The sequence below is a fragment of the Thamnophis elegans genome, chromosome 15 (genome assembly GCF_009769535.1).
Source record: "Thamnophis elegans isolate rThaEle1 chromosome 15, rThaEle1.pri, whole genome shotgun sequence".
NCBI classification, from domain to species: Eukaryota; Metazoa; Chordata; class Lepidosauria; order Squamata; family Colubridae; genus Thamnophis; species Thamnophis elegans.
The window spans coordinates 13,039,694-13,063,654 of record NC_045555.1 but is presented as its reverse complement, the minus strand read 5'-3'; the positions used below and the strand labels follow the sequence as shown (position 1 = coordinate 13,063,654).

The window sequence follows — 23,961 nt, the reverse complement described above, 5'->3', positions numbered from 1 at the left end:
ACTGCTAGTTAGTACCTGCAGCAGAGGTTCACTAGCCCAATTATTTAAAAGAAGAGGAGCCGGTTTGCTAGTGCGCCTCTTTAATTAAATCCTTTTAAGATAAGTACTGAAGCAGAGAGACTCTTTAATTTGGCACATCTACTGTGCATGTAGGCATTCAGATACAACATTGCAATTAACAATTAAGTAGAAGATGGTGATCTATAGTTCTTTTTCCAATTTACCCCATGGCTATTCTCTGTAACAATATTTTAAGTTAACAGGGAGGATCAAACCGGGGACCCGTGGGCTGGATGTGTCATGCGTAGGTCATGCCCACCCCAGCTCCACAAAGGGGAATGTTATGTGACAGCAATGTGGCGCGGCGAGTTTGCTATCCGTGTTCTAAGGTCTTGATTTAATAGACCCTTTAAGGAAGGGCATTCCTTCTCTACATTTACATAATTTCCCTTGTTATATCATCCTATGTCAGCTGCGCACTGATGTCACATGCTGCAAATTATGTCAATTGAGCTAATGAAGTAAAGTGCATCCTTTGCGCATTTAAATGAGTATGCAAATTAAGCATGTTGACTCAAATTGCATCTGGGTACCCAAAATGATGGGGAAAATGTAGATTTAATTATGAACATCATTGTACACGGGATTTTCTAAAGCAGCATTAGCAAGATGCTAATTTTTCAGGAATTGGGTATGTCTAGTCTAGTGAAAAGAAGGACTAGGAGAGATATAATAGCAGTGTTCCAGTATTTGAGGGGCTGCCACAAAGAAGCATGGGTCAACCTGTTTTCCAAACACCAGAAGGCAAGACAAGAAGCAATGGATGGAAACTAATCAAGGAGAGAAGCAGCCTAGAACTAAGAAGAAATTTCCTAACAGTGAGAACAATTAACCACAGTTGTGTCTTTATACATTGTGGGTTCTCCATCACTGGAAGCTTTTAAGAAGCGATTGGACAGCTATTGGTCCAAAATGGTATAGGGTTTCTTGTTTTAACAGGAGGTTCGACTAGAAGACCTCAAAGGTTCTATCCAACTATTATTCTATTATGCCTAAAATTCAAATAGATATCTTCCAAACTGAGCTTCATTTGGACATGCAGCAGTTTAAAATAAGAGAAAATAGTGAGTATATAACAAATGAAAATATTAACATACCGGTCCATTGACTTCCTTATAATTCTGGCTGGGGACTAACCCTAATCAGTGTTGGACAATATTTATAGAATGGGTCGCATAAAATAATATACACAAATTCCTGATTTTACACCTATGAAGAATTGGATATTGGCAGGAGGCTTAGATTCAAAGAAGCTATCTGAAAGTTTTTAAGTAGCTTTCACTTTCTGTTCATCAATATCTGTTTCCCTGAAAATAAGACAGGGTCTTATTTTATTTTGACCCCCAAAATAAGCACTTGGTCTTATTTTTTGGGAGGTCTTATTATTTTTGAGGTGCAGGAAGCGGCGAGCGTGGTCACCTCATGGCTGCTGCTGTGCTGCTGTGTTGCAATATATTCGAGGAGGGCTTATTTTGGGGGGGTATTTTAGCTCATGCGCTCAAAAGCCCAATTGGGCTTATTATCTGGGGAAGTTTTATTTTTGGGGAAACAGGTTATGTAGTTGATTTTACTCAACATTACAGGAACTGAAAAAAGATATACATCTTAGGACTCCTAACATGGTTCATACATACAGAAAGCTTTAATACTTTTCCTCCAAAGATAAATCAGGACAGGATCACTAACAAAGAAGGCTATTCAAACAGCATTGCAGTGACCAGCAATGTAATTCTTCTATGTAATAACTATACCTGTATCACGATCTGTGGCCCGGACTACAGCAACTGATGTCCCAATTCCAGCGGTCTCTCGCAAACCCAGCCGATTATATTGTCTTTGGGTAAATACAGGTAGTTCATCATTGACATCTTCCACATAGACTATTACCTGGGAAATGTTAAAAATACAGATCATTTATTTGCCTGGAACCTTGATGGGGGAAAGAAATAGAAACAACATCTGTATTCATTACACCAAGATAAAGGACCATATATATATAATCTCTGACTACTTAAAATCATGACTTGGAGTGTCAGAACTGCTCCCTCATGCCTGCTCTTCATAATCGCTTCAGTAACAGCTTGCCAGGAACATTGGAGGGAGGGTGAGAGGGAGGGGCAACACTTGGGGAGAAAGAGAAAGTTAAGAAAGTGAAGGTTGCCTGCCCAAGATGGCATTTCAAGGTTGCTGCGTGATGAAAAGAATGCAGTTACAAACCAGCCTATAATCAGGGTAGCTGTTTCCAAAACATCTTCTTCAAAATTAATAGAATAACAGAGTTGGAAGGGATCTAGGAGGTCTTCTAGTCCAACCCCATGCTTAGGCAGGAAACCCTACACTACTTCAGACAAATGGTTATCCATCTTCTTAAAAACTTCCAGTGTTGGAGCATTTACAACTTCTGGAGGCAAGTAGTTCCACTGATTAATTGTTCTGACTCTCAGGAAATTTCACCTCAGTTCTAGGTTGCTTCTCTCCTTGATTAGTTTCCACCCATTGCTTCTTGTCCTACCCTCAGAGGCTTTGGAGAATAGCTTGACTCCCTCTTCTTTGTGGCAACCCCTGAAATATTGGAACACTGCTATCATGTCTCCCCTAGTCCTCCTTTTCATTAAACTAGACATACCCAGTCCGAATCTGCTGCCAGCTCTGCTGGCTGCTGGGGGCCTTTGCAATAAAGTCAAGGGCATTCAAATATCCTCAGTGGGAGTATATGGTTAATCCCGGCTATAGCACAAATATTGTTCAAGCCAGCCAACAAATAACAGAATCCATGAACAGCAATACAAATATTGCCTTCAAAGCCAAAACCGTCCACATCTAAAACAAATGAAGCTTCAAGGATCGTGGGTTTTTTTCCCCCTTTAAAAATAATTCAATTAGATAGAAATTCAGCCATCTGTACAATCAGAAGTAGCCTGTTGATCAAAGTCTATTTCTAGCGGCAACAATCTGTGTTACTCCAAAGGAAAGAAAAGCACCCTTAATATCCTCTAAAAGGAAAATGTTTCTCAGAACAATACGAATGATGAATAATGGAATACGCATTGCATTTTCTGAAGACTTTATTAGATCCCGCCTAACCACTCTGTTATCAGCAGTGAATGTCACTGACAAGGCACTGAATTGTTAATTAGGAAACATATGAAATAATGAAAAATGGGTTGGAAGATTATTGACTATATTGAGCATAAATAAAGAGACTCCCAAATGCATCATTGGTATGAATGTGCAATCTATTTGAGCAACATATTCTATTAGATGAGGCTGGCTCTCTGTTAGTACTTGTTAAGCCGTATTTATCTGCAGCCATATCTATTTGGAATGAAGTATTGTTTTAATTCAAAAAATGTTAACAGATACAATACATAGGACATCTGTTGATTTAAATAGGTGAGCAGGAGGAGCAAAAGAATTTGAAAGAGCCCTACGGTTACATCCTCCTCAAAACATATTGACTTTGAACCCGAGTCGTAGGTACTCAGCATCTACTCAGTAGCTACTATGTTTCCCCAAAAATAAGATAGGGTCTTATTTTCTTTTGACCACCAAAATAAGCACTTGGTCTTATTTTCGGGGAGGTCTTGTGATTTTTGAGGTGCAGCGTGGTCACGTCTTGGCTGCTGCTGTGTTGCAATATTTTCAGGGAGGGCTTATTTTTGGGGGAGGGCTTATTTTAGCTCATGCACTCAAAAGCCCGTTTGGGCTTATTATTTGGGGAGGTCTTATTTTCGGGGAAACAGGGTACTTATTATCTCATTTTGTTTTTACAATGAATGTGAGATAAAAAAATTGACCTACCCTACACGTAGTTCTCGACTTACAACCCCAAATGAGCCCAAAATTTCCATTGCCAAGCAAGACAGTTGTTAAGTGAATTTTACCCCATTTTATCACCTTTCTTGCTACAGTTGTTAAATGAATCACTGCAATTGTTAAGTTATAGCACGGCTGTTAAGTGAATCTGGCTTCCCCATTGAATTTGCTTGCCAAGCAGTCACAAAAGGTGATCGCATGACTTTAGGACACTGCAACTGTTGTAAATCCATGCCAATTGCAAAGTGTCTGAATTCTGATCATATGACCATGGGGATGTTGCAACGGTCATAAGTGTGAAAAAGAGTGATAAGCAGATGTGGATTGCTGCCTGGTCAGACCAGTTCAGGCAAACCGGTAGTTCTAACCACCGGCTGGGTCTGCCCACCTGCCCCGGCCTATTTATCTCACTCTTTGACTTTGTTCCCCACCCACGCAGGCCAGTTGATTGCTGCACCTTGCCTGCTCAACTCACCGCAGCTACCTGAGAAGATTAGCCGTGTGTGTGAAATTTAATAATTTCCTTCAATAATATCCACTCCGGAAGATTTCATGTATTGCATGCATTGTTACTAAACTACGAGTAAATCTGATATAGCAGCCTGCAGAATTCTCTATTATAAGCAAAAACCATGGTGTTGAGAATGGTGTTTTCATTCATTTTCATTCTCAACACCAGTTGGAATGCAATTCCTCTAGGCCAGGGGTGTCATGTGGTGGACATGCCACAAAGCCAAAAAATACTGGAAGAAAATATATCCATGGCTGGAAAATAAGAGGAGACAACAAATAGATCTGAAACCTGAGACATTTTTGTTGGGCATGCTTCAAGGAAATTATAATAAGGGCAATACATATTTGGTTCTACACATCCTAACAGCACATAGGATCGCATATGCATAATGATGGAAAAACCCAGAAATCCCTGCAAGATGATATTATAATCAAAAAAATTCTGGAATGTGCAGAGATGGATAAGTTAACCCTAAAAATTAAAGGAAAAGGAGGTTTGGACTATTTCATAACATGGGAACTATTCTATAAATGGTTAAATGATAGATATTGAGGTTAGAGGAATGGAATTAAATGAAATATGGTTTATAGGAGAAAGAAACGGTTATATAATCAATATTACAATGGAAGATAATATATTAGAATATGATTGATATTATCACATATTTGTTTATGTATTACCGCATATTTGTTTATTTATATATATGTTGCATTTGTGCTGATAAATAAACAAAGGGAGACTAGTCTCCCTTTATTTATTTATCAGCACAAATGCAACACAAATGTAACACAGGCAACAGTAAAAATAATGGCTTTCTGTCTGGATGGTCTCTTGTGATGAGCTGATAGACAGAGAAAGGAAGCAGTATGCTTCCTCCCATATTTGGGCATACCAGGGGTTGTGACATGCATGCATGCATACACACACACACACACACACACACACACACACACATATATGATCATAATGACGATGATGATGTTTGTATGCTTGTATGTTAACACAATGGATACCTAGAAAGCACACTGTGCAACATAGAAAGGAAATATAGAATATAAAACAATAACAAAATATTCATAGACCAGGGGTGTCAAACTCGCGGCCTGCAGCTGGATGCATCACACGCTGGTCACTTCCACCCGCATTTTAGCAAGGGGGGGAAGTCACGATACGTCATGTGACGACAAAATGACGCTGTGAGTTTGACATCTCTGCTCTAGACAACATTCAATTCATGATACCATTAGGTAAACATTATTGATGGCATTAGTTCAAAGGGGCCACAGCCGGAAAAGGATAACTGATTTCTAGCATTTTGAGAAAAGACTTTACCCTGACAGAACTTCTCATTGGTCCTTGCTCACTGTTGTAAGCCTCCACCTCAAGAACATGGGATGAATTTTGTTCTCTATCCAGGGGTCGTGTACCCCGCATGACCAGCCCATTGCTGGGATTGATCCTGAAATTGTTGAAATTGTTTCCTGTTGATAAGAAAGAAAAACTACCAAATAATGCACATCAGGGTGACATCACAGTGGAAAATTTACTACCCCATCCAGTTCAACCTCAAGACATATAAGAGATAGAGACAGTAGAGCAGGGGTGTCAAACTTGCATTGTCACGCCAGCGTCAGGTGATGTATTGGGACTTTTCCCCCCTTCGCTTTTCCGGGCGGGAGTGGGCCCAGCATGTGATGCATGCGGCCCATTGTCTGCGAGTCTGACACCCCTGCAGTAGAGAAATGTTTCCCCAGTTTGCTCATTGTACGGTTGGATGGACTCCCAGAATTCCTCAAAAAGCAATGCCCACCTTTTTTTTCTAAAACTTCCACATCTTAAAATGGGTCAGGTGAAGAAAGAGACAGAGACAGAGACACAGACAGAGAAAGACACACACACACACACACACAGAAATACAGTAGGTAGGTAGGGAGAGTGTGTGTGTAGGTAGGTAGGTAGGGAGGGAGGGAGGGAGGGAGGGAGGGGGGAGAGAGATACAGTAAGTAGGTAGGTAGAGAGAGAGTGTGTAGGTAGGTAGGGAGAGGGAGAGACAGAGAGACAGACAGAGAGACAAAGAGAGAGACTGAGAGACATCTTATAATATCACAAAATGTCTTTGGTAGGACATTTAGAAGTTGCACAAGGACAGCACCTCTATGTCTTACATTAAAGCAGCATTTCTCAACCTTAGCAACTTTAATAGCAATAGCAATAGCAGTAGACTTATATACCGCTTCATAGGCCTTCAGGCCTCTCTAAGCGGTTTACAGAGAGTCAGCATATTGCCCCCAACAATCTGGGTCCTCATTTTACCCACCTCGGAAGGATGGAAGGCTGAGTCAACCCTGAGCCGGTGAGATTTGAACCGCTGACCTGCTGATCTAGCAGTAGCCTGCAGTGCTGCATTTAACCACTGCGCCACCTTGGCTCTTCCAAGCATGGCTGGCTGGGGAATTCTGGGAGTTGAAGTCCACAGGTCTTAAAGTTGCCAAGATTGAGAAACACTGCATTAAAGTAACTCAACTTTCTTCTGGCTTCCTTTTCCATGATCCTGGGAAAAAGGTGTTTCTGCTTTAAAGAGCTGCCACAACATCATTTTCTTCTCCTCCAGTTCACACTTTAATTAATTGCACTGTGATCCTGAGCTCACAAGATGTCTACCACACTTCCCCCAATTTTTACTGGTTATTGCAACCCTTTGGTTATTCTTAATGATTTGCAGCAGCTGAATGCAGTTGGAAAGGAACATTCTGAGGATCATGATCTCAGAGTATTATGCTAAGAAAAATAGATATAACGATAGCAGCTTTTTTGCAGTGCACATAATCCCTGAGCTACGTTCACAATTGTTGAATTGTTCAGTTGTTGAGCAAAGTGGCCATTAAGTGAGACATTATATGACTGCTTTGTTCCTTCGTTGGGCACCAATGTAATTTAAAACAGTTACTGAACAAATGGTTATAATTTGCGAGACTACCCATATACCTCTATCTTAAAGATCATAAAACATGAACTGTCAGGTTTTTAAAAGGGAAGTTTATTGCAATTTCATTAAACAGTTAGTTAAATATATTAGAAGTGGAATCCACTCAGATTGTTTATTTCGATAATTTAAATCTGGATGGAAATAGTACAGCTATATGAACAAGGAAACTGGAGTTAGGCTGCATGGGCGTCAGTATGGTCTCAAAGGATATATAAGAGTCCTTGCAAAATATATAGTGCAAAAATTGACTTGGAACTCAACATTAAGAAAACTAAGATAATGGCATCTGGCCCTCTTAATTCCTGGCAAATAGATGTGGAAGAAATGGAGGTAGTGACAGATTTTATTTTCCTGGGCTCACTCCAAATGGGGACTGCAGCCAAAAAATTAAAAGACGCTTGCTCCTGGGGAGGAAAGCTATGGCAAATTCTAGACAGCATACAAAAAAGCAGGAGACATCACCCTGCCAAGGCTATGGCTTTCCCAGTTGCAATGTATGGCTGTGAAAGTGGGACCATAAGGAAGGCTGAGAGCTAAAGAATTGAAGCCTTTGAACTATGGTGCTGGAGAAGACTCTTGAGAGTCCCTTGGACTTCATGGCAATCAAACTGGTCAGTCCTAGAGGAGATCAACCCTGACTTCTCTTTAGAAGGCCAGATCCTGAAGAGGAAACTCAAATATTTTGGCCACCTAATGAGAAGGAAGGACTCACTGGAGAAGAGCCTCATGCTGGGAATGATTGAGGGCAAAAGAAGAAAGGGACAACAGAGAATGAGGTGGCTGGATGGAGTCACTGAAGCAGTCGGTGTGAGCTTAAATGGACTCCAGGGGATGCTGGAGGACAGGAAGGCCTGGAGGAACGTTGTCCATGGGGTCATGATGGATCGAACATTCCTTTGCAATTAACATCATCAACAACACAAAATATAGATATCCTAAATATCTATTTACCTCTGACAATTCTGTACCACACGCGGCCATTCACACCTTCATCTGCATCCATGGCTTTCACCTGTTAGAAATGAACGAGAAAAACAACAATAATGCAGCTGTTTTCATGTTGAATCAAATGCCAGCTACTTCAATGTGTTTATTTATTTATAATGCTGGTCTCCTCCCCTTGTCATTCTAGCCCCAGGGCAGCTTACATTTGATAAAACATAAACTTGTTTTAAGACTTAATTAAACTTGTAAAGACAAGGGGGAAAAAAATCAAAAGGTGAGTTCCGCACGACTGTTAGGAAAATGGACAAAATATTATCATCACAGGAAAAATATTTTATTATTCCGCATTCTGTAAAATAACTACAATGGAAAGAGGTAGAGACGAATTGGTCCCAAAATGGAAAATATTATTTTTAGGGCATTATTAAATATGAATACATTAGGTCTGCAGTAGACACTTGCTATGTTTATGCTTAGCATGCATAAATTAAATTACTTATTTATTTTATTTTATTAATATCCTGCCTTTATTATTTTGATAAATAACTCAAGATGGTGAACATACTGAATATTCTTTCCTCCTCTGATTTTCTCACAATGACAACCCTATGAAGTGGGTTGGGCTGAGAGAAAGTGATTGTTCCCAAGTCACAATCTCCTGGTTGCTAGGCCAGCACTTTAACCACTAGACCGGGGGACTCCAACCTTGGCAACTTTAAGGCTGGCGGACTTCAACTCCCAGAATTCCCCAGCTAGATGTGTCACGCACTGGCCACACCCACATCCTGTTTAACAAAGGGGGGGGAAGCCCAGATATGTCACGTGATGTTGCCATGACAACGTGAGTTTGACACTCCTGCACTAGACCAAATATTAAAAAGTTCATGACATGTTATTGAGGTGATAGTTGCATAGTTGGTTTGTATCAAGTGAAGACTGAGGAGCCACCAGCTGCAATTTTGACTTGGGTCCCCAGATTTCCCCACCTGGTTTCTCAGTCTCTCTTACCTTAGAAAAAGAAAGGTGTGATAGGAGTGGTGCAGTGGCCTAGAGCGGGAGCTCTTGCCTCACAAGTAGGAGGCTGTGAGTTCAATCCTAGGAAGCAGCAGATATTTCTCTCTGGGCACAATGAGTAAATATCGGCTGTGCATTGGCAACAGGAAGGACATCCGGCCAGTAAATGCTGTGCTACATTCAATTGCCCTGATTGCACCCTGATGCAAGGGATTATGTGGTCATTAAAAAGTGTGTGTGTGTGTGTGTGTGTGTGAGTGTATGTGTGTGTGTATGTACATGATTTTAACTCCTAGCAACCATATGGATTGGCGATGGTGCACCTATGATAATACCAGTCACAGGTGACATGCCATGTCATTTTCAATATTAGCATGCCCCATACTTGCTTGATTTTCTGAGGCTGCAGAGGTCCCATGAGAACATGGTGTACTTTCACATGGCCCCTGGACCATCCGGAAGTCACAGAAGAGAGTGTGTGCTCTTACATATCCCCTGGAGCAGTGGTGGCTTCTATGTGGACGTGTGCAGTTCGCGTGCACAAGCACACAGAGCGCATGCATCTTGGCGCTTCTGCGAGCCTCTGCGATGCTCCAGCTGTTCAGAGGAGCAACATGCAGGCACTGTACCCATTGTGCACATAAGATGTAAAAGTACGGTAAGAAATGAGGGCGGGTGTGTGGGCCCTCCGGAGCACCGTACCGGAACGGTATCCGGTGCTCCGGGCTGGCTCCAGTACACCCATTCCTGGGCATACCGCCTGCAACCCACCACTGCCCTCCAAAAATTTATGTGAGAACAGGACTTTTCCATACTTTTTGGAGGCTGCAAAACTACTTTTCTTCAAAGTTACTTCCAGAGTGAAGATCAAAACCACTGCACACCAGAACAACTAGACACAAGGACAGTTTTCCCCCGAATGCCATCACTCTGGTAAACAACTAATTCTCACAACACTGTCAAACTATACTAAGACTGTATTACTTTTATTCTTCTCATCCTTCCTAATATCTACCTCCTCCCACTTATGACTATAACTATGTTGCTTGTATCTTTACAATTTATATTTTGTTTGTTTCCTGGTATGATTTGATTGCTTATTAGTAACCTATGACTATCACTAAGTGTTGTATCTTATGATTCTTGATAAATGTATTCTATTTTATTTTTCTTTATGTACACTGAGAGCAAATGCACCAAAGACAAATTCCTTGTGTGTCCAACCACACTTGGCCAATAAAGAATTCTACTCTACTCTACTCTACTCTACTCTACTCTACTCTACTCTACTCTACTCTACTCTACTCTACTCTACTCTATTCATGCAACCTGGAACTTTCCTGCATAGGCATTTTTTGATGAGATTTAAATGGAGCTCTGTTCAAAACTACTATTAAAAGCAGAATAATGTTTTAGCACACTATTTGAAGCCCAACTACCAGTGCATATTGTTTCTCTATTGTTGTCACGGCTTTTTCTTTCCCTTTTGCTTATGTTATACTTCTGCATAATTGCAGTTTTTGTTCTGTGTGATTAATATGCTGCATGATGCTCTTTTTAATAATGAAACTGGTTTAATAGGTGTTTTTTTGTTATTTTACGTGTGTCTGAGTTTGTTTTACTCATATTTCATTTATCAACTCTGAGTTGATTTGTTCAATGTTTCCTGCCTAAGGAGGGGGTTGGTCTAGAAAACCTCCAAGGTCCCTTCCAACTCTGTTATCCTATCCTATCCTATCTATCCTATCCTATCCTATCCTATCCCATCCCATCATATTCTATTCTATCCATTAGTTTTTATTTCTTTATTAAATTTATATGCTGCCCATTGCCAAAGTGAATCTGGGCTGCGGTTTTCTAAGGAGTCTTCTCCAATACCAAAATATGAGTATCTCACCTCTCCAAAGTCATGACACCACACGTTTGACACCCATGAGGTAGAGAGAGAGAGATGTATTTCAGTGTTCCCCCCTCCATTTCAGATAGGTAGTATAATCTAGTTTACATATCAACACAATCTCTATTATATATCATCAACTACTAAACACGAAGAATAAAAAACACACAACATGACCGTATTTAAGAGTTAGGAAAATTGCCCTAGAGGGTGGGAAAACTAGAATTCCACCACTTTTACAGATGTCCCTCATGAATGCTTCAGAGCAGTATTTCCCAAGTAGGATTTGCAAAAACCACTGAATTCACATTAGAGTGCAGATAAAGGGAAGCATATCTCGAAAGAAGAACTCTATCACTGAAAGCTTTGGAGGTTACAGAGGAAGCACGAGATGAATGCACAATCACTTCTGTATTTCGCTGCCAAGTTTCATGTAATATTCAAAGGGGAACTTATTCAGGATCTGAACCTCCTCTGTGTAGGAGAATCTCCTCTGTCAAAACTTCACACCAAACATTACAAAGTGCGCTATGCCGAATAGAAAAATAACTGTACTACTTCTGGCTGGTGGAGATTTCATCACAGCATTTGAATTACTGTAGGACGTGAAGAAATCTAGCAGCTTTTCCTTTTACACCACCCATGGTTGACGTATCTTTTGAGGAGGCTGTGAGTAGCGATTAAGGCTAACACAAAAAATGAACAAACCAGAATGACAGAGATCAAGATTCCAAGTTCATGAATTACTGGGTTTTTAAGTAAATTAAGTGACTTAATTTGCTATTAACACTCAGGTGTCACCCACACCAGTGGTTGTTTGTTTCACAATCTGAGGTAGGACAATGCATTGTTGTTCCCTCAGTTCAGTGACAGTGTGCACAATAGAATATTTTACAGATCTTTGTGGAAATACAACCCAATTCCGCCACCTGGTGTTCCTATGGCTTATTGCAATCATCTTCCTAAATTCCCTTGGTGAGAACAGATGCATTTGTTAAAAGCGTTTTGCAAATGTTGTTCAAAATTAGGGAAAATATAAATAAAACATGTGAACAGGCAATGCCCTTTGGGGAAAAAAACAAAGAGGTGGAATAACAGAATATTTTAACTACTTGAGAAAATCTTGAAAAGAGTTCAATATATGTCTGTCTGTCTGTCTGTCTGTCTGTCTGTCTGTCTGTCTATCTATCTATCTATCTATCTATCTATCTATCTATCTATCTATCTATCTATCTATCTATCTATCATCTATCTGTCTGTAAAACACTAGCAAAGATCACATCTTGAAAACTGAAATTATATCTTCTAAGGAATATTCATGCAATAATATTCCTCCCCCACCCCATGTAAGCTATGGTGGGCAATCTGGTATTCTTCCAGATGTTTCAGATTTCATTACTCATCAGTTCAAGTCAACTGGTGGCTGTGGGCTGTGGTCCAGAACATTAGGGGGCAATAGATTGCCTATTCCAGATATAAACAAGCCTAATCTTTAACATCACTAATATGTCCAGCAGTCATTAGTGTGGCTAAAGCGTATGGCACACGTGTCCGAAGTGACACACAGAGACATGTCACTTGGAATGTGCAGCGCCACCCGTGCCTCTTCTGGGTTTCTGGTGTGCATGTGCACGCAACGATCAGCTGGCCTTTGTGCATGCGGCAGTGCTGGAAACCGGAAGAGCTGATCTTCCATTTTCCGGAATGAGCATGCGCGCCGGCCGGGTGATGGGCGTATGTGAATGTGCAGCAGTAATCAGAAGACTTCCTGGTCAGTGCGCATACGAGTGTTGAAAACCAGAAGTTTATTTCTGGTGCACGCATGCCTCCTGGGCAGCTCCTGTTCCTGGTCGCGGCCCAGATGAGCGTGTGTGAAGCACGAAGCAACAAAATATGCCATGGTGAACTCTGAAAGCAATTGCAATTAATGTGGCCTGGTCTGCTTCCTCCACTGACCAGCTGCCCTTCCCAGGCAATATTTCTCATGCGGGTAGGGAATTCTGGGAGTTGAAATCCACACTGCTAAAAGTCGCCAAATGGATAAACATTCCCCTAGGGCATGCTGTGAAGACTACCTATATTGGATATTTTGGTATTAATCGAGTGACTGTGGGGCATTTGATTAATACCAAAATATCCAATATAGGTAGTCCTCGAGTTACGACCAAAATTGAGCCCCACATTTCTGTTGTTAAGTGAGACCTAAATTAAGAGACCTTTGTTGCCACAGCTGTTATGCGAATCACTGCATTTGTTAAGTTTGTAACACGGTTGTGAAGTGAATCCGCCTTCCCCATTGACTTTGCTTGTCAAGAAGGTTGCAAAAGGTGAGAGCACATGGCCTTGGGAGACTGCAACCATCACAAATGTGAGTCAGTTTCCCAGTGTCCAAATTTTGATCACGTGACCATAGGGACACTTCAACGGCTGTAAGTGTGAAAAACCGTCATATAAGTCATTTTTTCAGTGCCGTTGTAACTTCGAATAGTCCCTAAATGATCTGTTGTAAGTTGAGGACTATCTGTAGTCTTACCTGTAGTTGTAAGTTGTAAGGACCAGCTGGCCCTACCCACCCCTCCCCTCCCTGGAGTCCCATGCAGACCGTTCATCATGCCAGGTAAGTGCAGGGCCCGTATGGAGGCTCCTGGTGGCCGAAAACTGGGCGTCCCAGAGGTCTGGAAACAAGTCTGTTTCTGGCATCCGGAGGGCCTCTGGGGTCCGGGGGAGGCCGTTTTCACCTTCCTAGAGGCTTGAGGAAAGCCTCTGGAGCCTGGGGAGGGTGAAAACGCCCCCCCCTGTGGTGCAGGAGGTGGAATAGGCCACACCCACCATGACCACACCCACCCAGCAACTGAGCAGAGAACTGGTTGCTAACAGTTTTCAATCCCACCCCTGCCTGTATATTATGTGACTAGTCACAGCTATTTGTCCATCCTTTCACACCAAGTCCTGTCCAAGCAGTTCAGGCTTCCATCAATCAAGGGGAAAAAAGCAGCCTTGAAATGTGCAGGGAATTATTCTGCATTTGTCTCCCTTGGATGGAGAAAAAGGAGCAAAAGCAAAGAAATGATCTATAGGAAACCTAGATGGAAGATGGCAGCCCTGAGGAGAGGAATATTCAGTGAGGACCCAGGGAAATTTTTCTTCTGTCAACAGGAGAAAGTCTTCCCTTCGTTCCCCCTCTTCCCTCAACTGTTGGTCCAACATGAAGAGTGAACAGACTCCAGACTATACCATTTAAACCTTTAACAGGGGATCGGATGCACTGGAGATAAAGAATAGTAATTCCCTTATAAACTCAGATCAGAAAAGTATTGTGGCTCATGACACGATCTTCCAGATCGAATACTGTGTTAAACGCCTCAGGTTTTGTACTGCTGGGAATCTGCAGCAGCTCTTCATTATTTACAAGCAGACTTTTCTCTCTCTTTCTCTCTTTTCTCTCTCTTCCCCTCCCTTCCCACTTCTATGGGCATACCCCTCCCCCAAATTGCCAGGGGGCTGGGAAACAACAGAGGCCAAAAGAAGGGGATGGGCCGATGGGGAGCAGGAGAACTAATCAACAAACCAACTTTAAAAGTGGAAGGGACCCGGCAAGAAAAACAATGCAGTGAAATAAAGGGGTTTGAGAGATTAAAAAAAACGTAGCCAGGGAATCTACGAAATTTGCTGCTGCTAAGGTGGGTGCAGTTCTCCTAGGAACATATCCAATTCAAAAGGTCAGTGCATTGATATAGGCTCTTTATTTGCTCCGGTTTTGTTGCTTTGATTTCAGAAAAGAACAGAGTGGCTAATGTTTGAGTAGGCTTAATCATCAGCAACTTAAATGCATCTGGAAGGAACTCATAGATCAAGGCCTGTTTTACAAGGCAGAGATGCACATCTGTGTCTCAAAATGTATTATGTAGAAGAAATGAAAAGCAAACAAATTGCTCTTTAATAAACAGAACCTCTGACCTGTTCATTAAAGCGTGTTGCAAAACAGGGTCGCCACTGAACTATCCTCCAACTACAAATGTAGGATAATGTAGGATATCCATTGACAATGGATAACATTCAAGAAGCTTACTCAATTCATGTGTCTCCACTTATTTTCATGTGACTCCGTTTAGTTTCAACTTACTTCATCAGAAATGTACATATGACATAAAAATGTATATTAAATAATTCTGTAGGAACATAAATAACTAAAATTAATCTTTGAGCTGGGTTGGTTCGCTCTTTTTGGCTTGGAGAAAAGGGAAATCCTTGTCTAAATGTTATTCAGTAGAAAAAATACTGGGAATAGTTAACTAAAATATTTGCATTGATTCATCCCATTGGGAAGTGCCTTTACAATATCTGTAAGGCTTATTTTTTGTTTGGTCTACCTTATTTGCCAGTATTCTGACTTTTGGGGAGTCCATAATTTATGCAGCAACCATATTTCCTGTATTTTATTATTATCTGATGAGTCTCTAGAGAGTAATACAGATGATTGGTTTAACATCATCGTAGCAATGATAAGATTACTTATTCAACATATGCACATAAATTGCTGTTTTCAGTATTTGGATACACCTGATCAACACTTTTGCAGACAGTTCTGTATACACACACACACTTACCAGATAGAGACTCAAAATACCTTGCATGAATCACTGCAAAGTTCAAAGTGCATTATGTAATAGTTTTGTCTCGAAGGACATTTTAGCTTTATTGCTTACAAACATTTAGACTCAGTGACATGAAACTTTATCTAGAAAAAATCAAACATATACCATAGATTTTATAGTATGTTTTTTTAGAAGATGAACATGTCTGTTTTTTCTCTGTAGCAAGAACTGCACTCAATGTTGGGGATCTGTAGAAAATTATTATTTTTTACATTTTATGGTAACTAGCTGAACTTGACAAATGAAAGGGATTAGTCTGGGTTCAGAAGAATCAGCCATATGCAAAGCATCCCGTTTCTTTTAATTTGCAAAAGGATTTAAAGAACGTGAGGAGACACTGGGTTTTTTGCTCTATTTATATCCATGGATGCATTGAAAGGACATTTTCAGTCTACATTTGAAACTATATTTATTTACTTAAGCATTTTTCAAATTTCTGAACCACTCATCTCCTTCAAAGATTTTAACTTTGAAAACCACCACTTTGACTGCATTGAGTGATTACCACAAACACACACACACACACACACACACACACAAATTGTTGCTATGTTAGAAGGCATCAGAGTTACTTTTAAATAAAACAAAGATGCTCCCATTGAGATATACTAAGATAATGGCTATTTACAATTGGTAACTAAGTAAAAGGAGCAAAGATGGAGGGGGAAGGTGGAAAGAGGATTGAAATAATCTCGTGGAATCTTACAGAATTACAGAACAGTGTTGGAAGGGACCTTGGAGGTCTTCTAGTCCAACCCCCTGCTGAAGTGGGAGCCTTTATACTTGTTTATACTTGTTGGCTATCTAAATTTTAGGGTATTCTGGAAAGTAGGATCGAAAACCATCTTTAAATATTTCTTTCAATGTTAAATGTCTGGTAAAAGTTATAAGAAAAGTAAAAAATATAATATTTATATAATAAAAAAACTCAACTGCAATTGATTGATTCAGCCTGGAGATATAAGATGGCCTCACATAATCAGAGATTTCTGTTCTGGAAATAATGAAGTATCTAGTGTTCTGAAGTTTGTTTGGATTTGCATAGTTCTTCCACTTTAATTCTGGTTTGTTCTGGTGCATTGCTCTTTTACTTATTAAACTTGTTTTCTTCTAACCTTTCTATTTACACTGTATGTTGCTATTTTTGTCATATCTTTCCATTTCATTTAGAATTTCTCTGGAACTGATTTAGTTCGGTTCATGTTGATTATTCCAATCTTTTAAAGGTTAAATTTAGAACCTGGGTGAACTATAAATGATTTTTATATTTCACTCTTATAATAGCATTTTACTTTTTGATTTGTAAAGCACTTAAACCCTGTAAACTTGCTAAAGGAAAACATATTGTTGTGAAAGTGGGTGAATGAAAAAAACCTGACATGACTGCAGGAATTTACCATTTATATTACCGAGAGAGAGAAAAAAACCAGAACAGTTTATGAAAGCACACTTAACACTGAAGTTGGAACTAAACAGCTGAAAATGGTCAGTTTCATGTTGTGGAGAGTTGTGTATCTGATAACAAGCTTAGGGATTACATTCATAATTATATGCCAAACAAGCAATCAATTTATCCACCATCCAATCTGTGCTTTTTACAACTTTAATACATCACTGTGGTACTATATCTGAAAGCTGATCTACTTTCCACTTAGGGTTGTTTTCATCTAAAATAATAATCATCATCATCATCATCATCATCATCATCATCATCATCATCATCATCATCATGTTTTTTTTTATTTTCATTCATGAACTAGGAAATAGATTGCTATAGGTTTGGTCGACCACCAACACTGATGCCAAGGATATAGAGTCATATCATTTATATATGTGTGTGTGTGCGTGTGTGTGTGTTTGTGTGTGTGTGTTTGTGTGTGTGTTCCACCATAACTCTGGAACGCCTTGAGCAATTTCAACCAAACTTGGTACACAGATGACTACTCTCTGGAAACAAATACTGTAGGAGTAAGACACCCCCTAACACCCCCACAGGGTGTGTGTTAAGATACAGCCTGTTGTGCCTTAAAATGGTTTCTATTGTACTGCTATAAAGTGGCTCCTACTGTACAGTGCAGTGGAGTTGTCTTCGTATTGGTTTCACAGTACTCCACAAGAGGACTCCCTCTGATAAGGGGGAAATAGCAATAGCAATAGCAGTTAGACTTATATACCGCTTCATAGGGCTTTCAGCCCTCTCTAAGCAGTTTACGGAGTCAGCATATTGCCCCCAACAACAATCCGGGTCTTCATTTTACCCACCTCGGAAGGATGGAAGGCTGAGCCAACCCTGAGCCGGTGAGATTTGAACAGCTGAACTGCAGAACTGCAGTCAGCTGAAGTAGCCTGCAGTGCTGCATTTAACCACTGCACCACCTCGGCTTCTAATGTTGGAAAATCCAACATTAGAAATTATGTTTGGTCCGGACATTTTCCCGCTATAAATAAATACCCAGGCAATGTCACGTTATCAGCTAGTAAGTAAATAAAATGCTAGAATGCCAAAAGTAGTCAACTGTGCAGAGTATCTCCAAGCCAAGTAATTCAGTGTTTGGGTTGTGGTGAATAGAGATTTTCCACAATATAGAGGCAATCCAGATGGTGATTAGGTCTTGTTAGCTTCAGATGTTTGTGGAGCTGTGACCTCTTTCCTAGCAGGCAGTATATGGTATCACGTGGCACAAGTGTGATAGCACTTAATCTATCAAAACCACGCTAAGGTTGGAATTGAATGATCATTCTTCCTATTTTTTAATTTGGATGTAGCTGTTGAAGACCTTTGAACAGCTCTGCCAGAGACTCTGGCCATTAAAAGTAGGTAAAGGTAAAGGTTCCCCTCCCACATATGTGCTAGTTGTTCCTGACTCTAAGGGGCGGTGCTCATGTCTGTTTCAAAGCCAAAGAGCCAGCACTGTCTGAAGATGTCTCCGTAGTCATGTAGCTGTCATGACTAAATGTTGAAGGCGCACAGAACACTGCTACCTTCTCACCAAAGGTGGTCCCTATTTTTCTACTTGCATTTTTACATGCGTTCGAACTGCTAGGTTGGCAGAAGCTGGGACAAGTCACTCCATTAGGCAGCGCTAGGGATTTGGACTGCCGCCCCTTTCTGATTAACAAGCTTAGCATCTTAGCCCCTGAGCCACCGCGTCCCTTTAAAAGTACAGTATCATAAAAAAAATTGTGCAATATTGTGACTTAAAAAAACAAAAACACGCAGCTTCTCTAATCACTAATTTGCATGCCCTCTGTGTTTTTCAACATTTTGTCTTTATGGGGAGAGAATCTGGCTCAGGCAGCTGGCACTGGTTTTTGTATCTGGGTACACAAAACAAGCTAATCTGTGAATGTAGAGGGAAGAATTGAATATTAATGTCAGCATAAGAAAAACTAAAATAAGACTGTAAGTATATATGATTTCATCTCATGCCTTTACTACACAACTCTAAACATTTAACCATAGAAGTTTTTTGAGGTTTCAGAGGTTAATCAAAGCATCAAAACACCCAATTTCTCCCAGTCTGGCTTAAACATTTCCTTATCTCAAGAAACCAAATCTTAGTCAAATTAGATCTGATCTTGGAGGAATTCTCTTCTATAATCTGAATCCATAACCTCACAGCAACCTCCCTCTCCCTCAACAATTAAAAATCTGCTCAATTTCTGAAATTAACTAAATGATATAATAATAAGATCTGGCTACAAAGTCCACCATTCTCGAAGATGGAATGCAATGAGCCAAGCCAACTATTCATTCTTGTTTTTCCCTATTACATCTCCATTGTGCGAACTTAGAGTAATTATATTGTAATTGCAATTGGCTTGACAGAATATGTAAATGGATAGATAAATAAGATACACCAGTGCTTCTCCAAGGATGACATTGGATTCTCCTTGCCATGTGTATATGCATCAAGTGTTTGTTAGCTAACTACCCAGAAGTTGAGATATAGTAATAACATAAACACAAGGCTTAGCTTGGAGACTTTAAATGGATGGTCTCTAATTCTGTAGCCCCCACAGAGATGAAATTTTGCATCATATAAGCTATGAGGTCTGTAGATGCTCTGATGCTATTCTGTGGCTTGAGAAATGGTTTATTATTTATTAGTTGGATACCCGTGCTTCGCTAAAAAACCATGTGATCAGGTCAGCCCACAGGCCGGATGAGTCACATGCTGGCCATGCCCATATAAGGTGACTGGCAGTTGGAACAGAGTTCCTTTCAGGTGGGGAGGGGGAGTAGAATGTCTAACTCCTTAGCATTGACGCATGTTAATCTAATACTGTATAAGAAATACTGATGATCTGATAGTCTTTTTGAAAAATACTTGCTTAGAGAGCACCTATAATCCAAGAGGAACATACATGCCAAATTTCAAGTTTGTAGGTTTTACAGTTCTGGAGATTTCATGATGAGTGAGTGGTAGTTGGTTTTGGAGTATAAGACACATCTTTTTCCCTCAAAAAAGAGGTTGAAAATCTGGGTGCGTCTTATACATTGAATGCAGTATTTTTTGCCTCCTGAAACCCTGCCTCTTTCACCAAAATGGCTGTGCATAGCCTTTAGGAGGCTTCCAGAGTGCTCCTGGGGGCTGGGGAGGGTAGAAATGAGCAAAAATGGGCTGTTTTTTGCTCAATTTTGGCCCCCAGCCCCCAGGAGCACTCTATAAGTCTCCTAAAGGCTATGCATGCCCTTTTTTTGACAAAAAAATGGGCCGGTTTTCGTGAAAAACGGGCTGTCTTTCGGAGGTTAATTTGCCTCTTCAAAATCTTGGTGCATCTTATACTCCGAATAATATGCTATATAAGAAGATTTAGCATATGGCACATCATACATGGACTAGCAATATATATTAGCATTTCATCTAGATTACTAGAACCCAATAAAATATGAATGTTAAAAAGCTCTATGTTCAAATATCAATGTTTAGACCATCTAACCATTGAAGCCAAGCATCGTTTTTATTTTCTAAAAAATTAGATACTGGACTGATATATGCCCTCAGCTTACAGTCAGGCATTTTGTTTGATATGGGACTCTGCAGTCACACTGAGGGGAGGATACCATGCCCTATTTATAGAGTCCCGGCAGATGCTGTGTGAAGTGCATATCCTATTAGGGAGTGTCCATTATTGATGTGGTGACATCTTTTTTGTGGGGTCATTTATGTGTCTTACTATGTCTGGCCGTGACCCATTTGGCTTTCCATTGGGAATCGATGTTAAAGTTGTTGGGCAGGTGCTGAGCGTGACCCGTCCAAACCACGCTCGACTAAGCCGCGCCTGATTAAACCGCGTTGCTGACGTCATCAACAAGGCAACAACAGCCAGTGCGGAGAAAGAAAGGTGCTTTAAATAGCGCTTTGAAAGCAAGCCGATTCAACTTAAGGTAAGGGTTAGATTTAGGGTTAGCTTTAGGGTTAGGTTTAGGATTAGGTTAAGGGTTAGGGTTAGGGTTAGGGTTAGGTTTAGGGTTAGGATTAGGTTTAAGGTTAGGTTAAGGGTTAGGTTTAGGGTTAGGTTTAGGGTTAGGTTAAGGGTTAGGTTTAGGATTAGGTTTAGGGGAGTTAGGTTTAGGTTTAGGGGTTAATTTTAGGTTTAGGGTTTACAGCGTGCTTCTGTCTCCGCGCTGTTGTCGCCCAGTTGATGACGTCAGCGACGCGGTTTAGTCGGGTGCGGTTTAGTCGAGCGCGGTTTTGTGGTGAAACCGGTGCTGAGTGAGTTGTTCATAATTTTTCTATATTTTTCTAAGAAGTGGTTTTCAAGAGCATTTGATATTGTAGTGGGCTACATAGAATTGTATGTAAACATCAAGTGGTGAGTCTAGTAAATTCCTAAGTCAACAGAAGTTGATGCAATTTTTACATGGAGCAAAATGAAACATGAGCATGAAGTTCAGACTAAAGGAAGGTGACATTTTGGAATTAAGGACAATTCTAAAGTTGAATATCACCAGAAACCTGTATGGGGATCTTTAACAAGCAGCGCTGATCTGAGAATATTTCTGAGTTCTGCAAGGAGGAGTGGGAAAAAAATTCCAAAAGCAAAAATAAAAAAAAATTCTAATATATAATAAAAAATTATATCTCCCAAAATAGGTGTTACAAAGTATGGACAGAAAGGATTTCCAAATATATGCAGCTGTCCTATTTTCTTATTTTGAATATTTTAAACAACCATAGATAGATAATAAGCCTACATTCAGTTTCGCATAAAAATTCTACGTTTAACTTTGCATCCTGCAGTGGAAATGGTTAGGAGCCACTGCTTTAAATTCAACGCAAGTATTCAAAATTCAAATTAAATGCTTTGCATTGCAGTTCAGGTTTCTCTTCTAAGGACCGGAATCTAGGCTTGTAATCCAATGCGGATGTACAGAAATGAAACCTACTGAATACTGTGAAACCTACTTCTGACCAGATAGGTATGGACCAGCGGTGGGTTCCTGAACCGGTCAGAATGCCGGCTGTGTGTTGCTTGTGCATGAGCGTTTGACTAAAAATTGATCTGCGCATGTACAGAACCATGCCGGCAAAGGCAGAAGACACCGGAGAGCCAGTTTGGGGTGTGTGGCAGGCCTGGTCATTGCCGGTTCTGCAATTCAGGCCTGGGTTCTACTACCAGTTCGGCTGAACTGGGCTGGTTGGGCTGAACCTGCAGCAACCCACCTCTGGTATGACCTCTGTTATGCAATAATAATGCTGAAAATGAGTTAATACTATAGGTGATAGAAACTTTGTTGGCAGGACCAGAGCCTCTAGAACAGGGGTGTCAAACTGGATTTCTTCAAGGGCCGGATAAGCATTGTTGTTATCTGGGGTCCAGGCCTTGGGGGGGGGATGGGATGGCTGGCCTTCTGCAGCACCCTGCCAGCCAAAATGGGATGTGCGGGAACTTCATGCACCCCCGTGCCCCATTTTGGTTGGCAGAGTGTTGCAGGAGGCTGTCCAGGCTGAAAATGGGCCATGGGGGGTGCGTGTGTCCCCCCATGCCCCACTTTTACCAGCAAGGTGGTGCGAGAGGCCTTTCAGGATGAAAATGGGGCACAGGAGTGGTCCTTTACTATTTCCATGCCAGTCATGTGGGGCAGATCTAAGCACCCCATGGGCCAGATCTGGCCCCCGGGTCTTGAGTTTGACAACCTGCTCTAGAAGGAGTGATGAATCACAAATAATGCTCTGCCAGTATAAGATTTGGAATTGCAGATAGGGATCGACTTGCAACCAAATTGTTTAACAATTTACAACAGTCCTCAAAAAAGTAACTTATGACTGGCCCTCACATTTATGACCATCGCAGCATCTCCATGATTATATGATCAAAATTCAGGCACTTGGTAACCAGCATGTATTTATAATGGTTGCAGCATCCTGGGAATGATGATCTTCCCAGCCAGTTCCCAATGAGGAAAGTCTATGGGCGAAGCTAGATTTGCTTAACAACTGTTTGATTTGCTTAATGACCACAGGAAGAAAAAATGACTACGTAGTTTAGCAATAGATGTTCTGGTCCCAATTGTGCCATAACTTTAGGGCTGCCTGTAATTTCAACTAACCTGTTTTCCCCAAAATAAGACCTATCCCAAAAATAAGGCCTACAGTGTTTTTAAATGTGTGCCTAATATAAGCCCTACCCCTAAGAGCCTGCGCAGCCGGACACCTGCTTATTCCATCTGGTTGCTTGTGGTGCTGCGACCATGAAGTGAGGCAGCGTTGTGGTGGAGCCCCCTGACCCTCACACCAACTTAACTCAGGGCCCCCGCAGCCAATCCATCCATGTCCCAGCACCTGCCTCACTGCTGCAGCACCATCAGCCATGTGCAGTAGAAGCCCACATGGCCACTGGACCACTTCTTCTGCTTAGCGCCATGCTGGTTGTGCGGCTGCGAGGCAAGACAGGAGCCAGGACATGGATGGCCTGGCTGCGGGAGCCCTGAGATAAGCCAGTGAGGGGTGCATGGGCAGAGGTGGGTTCCTACCAGTTCACACCTATTCGGTAGAACCGGTTCGTCAAATCTACTGCAGCGGTTAGAAGAGGTTCTACCAGTGGACCCGGAAAGCAGGCCACACCT

General features: G+C 41.0%; 1 protein-coding gene across 1 annotated transcript in view; it reads right to left on the bottom strand.

Annotated features, from left to right (window-relative positions):
* The window catches only part of CDH23 (cadherin related 23), a 594,289-nt gene that overhangs the window by 137,433 nt on the left and 432,895 nt on the right, over positions 1 to 23,961 (bottom strand). The window contains exons 29-31 of the mRNA XM_032232225.1: positions 8,328 to 8,388; positions 5,723 to 5,871; positions 1,812 to 1,947 (exon numbers count right to left, since the gene is read on the bottom strand). Coding sequence (XP_032088116.1) covers positions 1,812 to 1,947; positions 5,723 to 5,871; positions 8,328 to 8,388 — 346 coding nt within the window. The remainder of the gene's footprint in view (positions 1 to 1,811; positions 1,948 to 5,722; positions 5,872 to 8,327; positions 8,389 to 23,961) is intronic.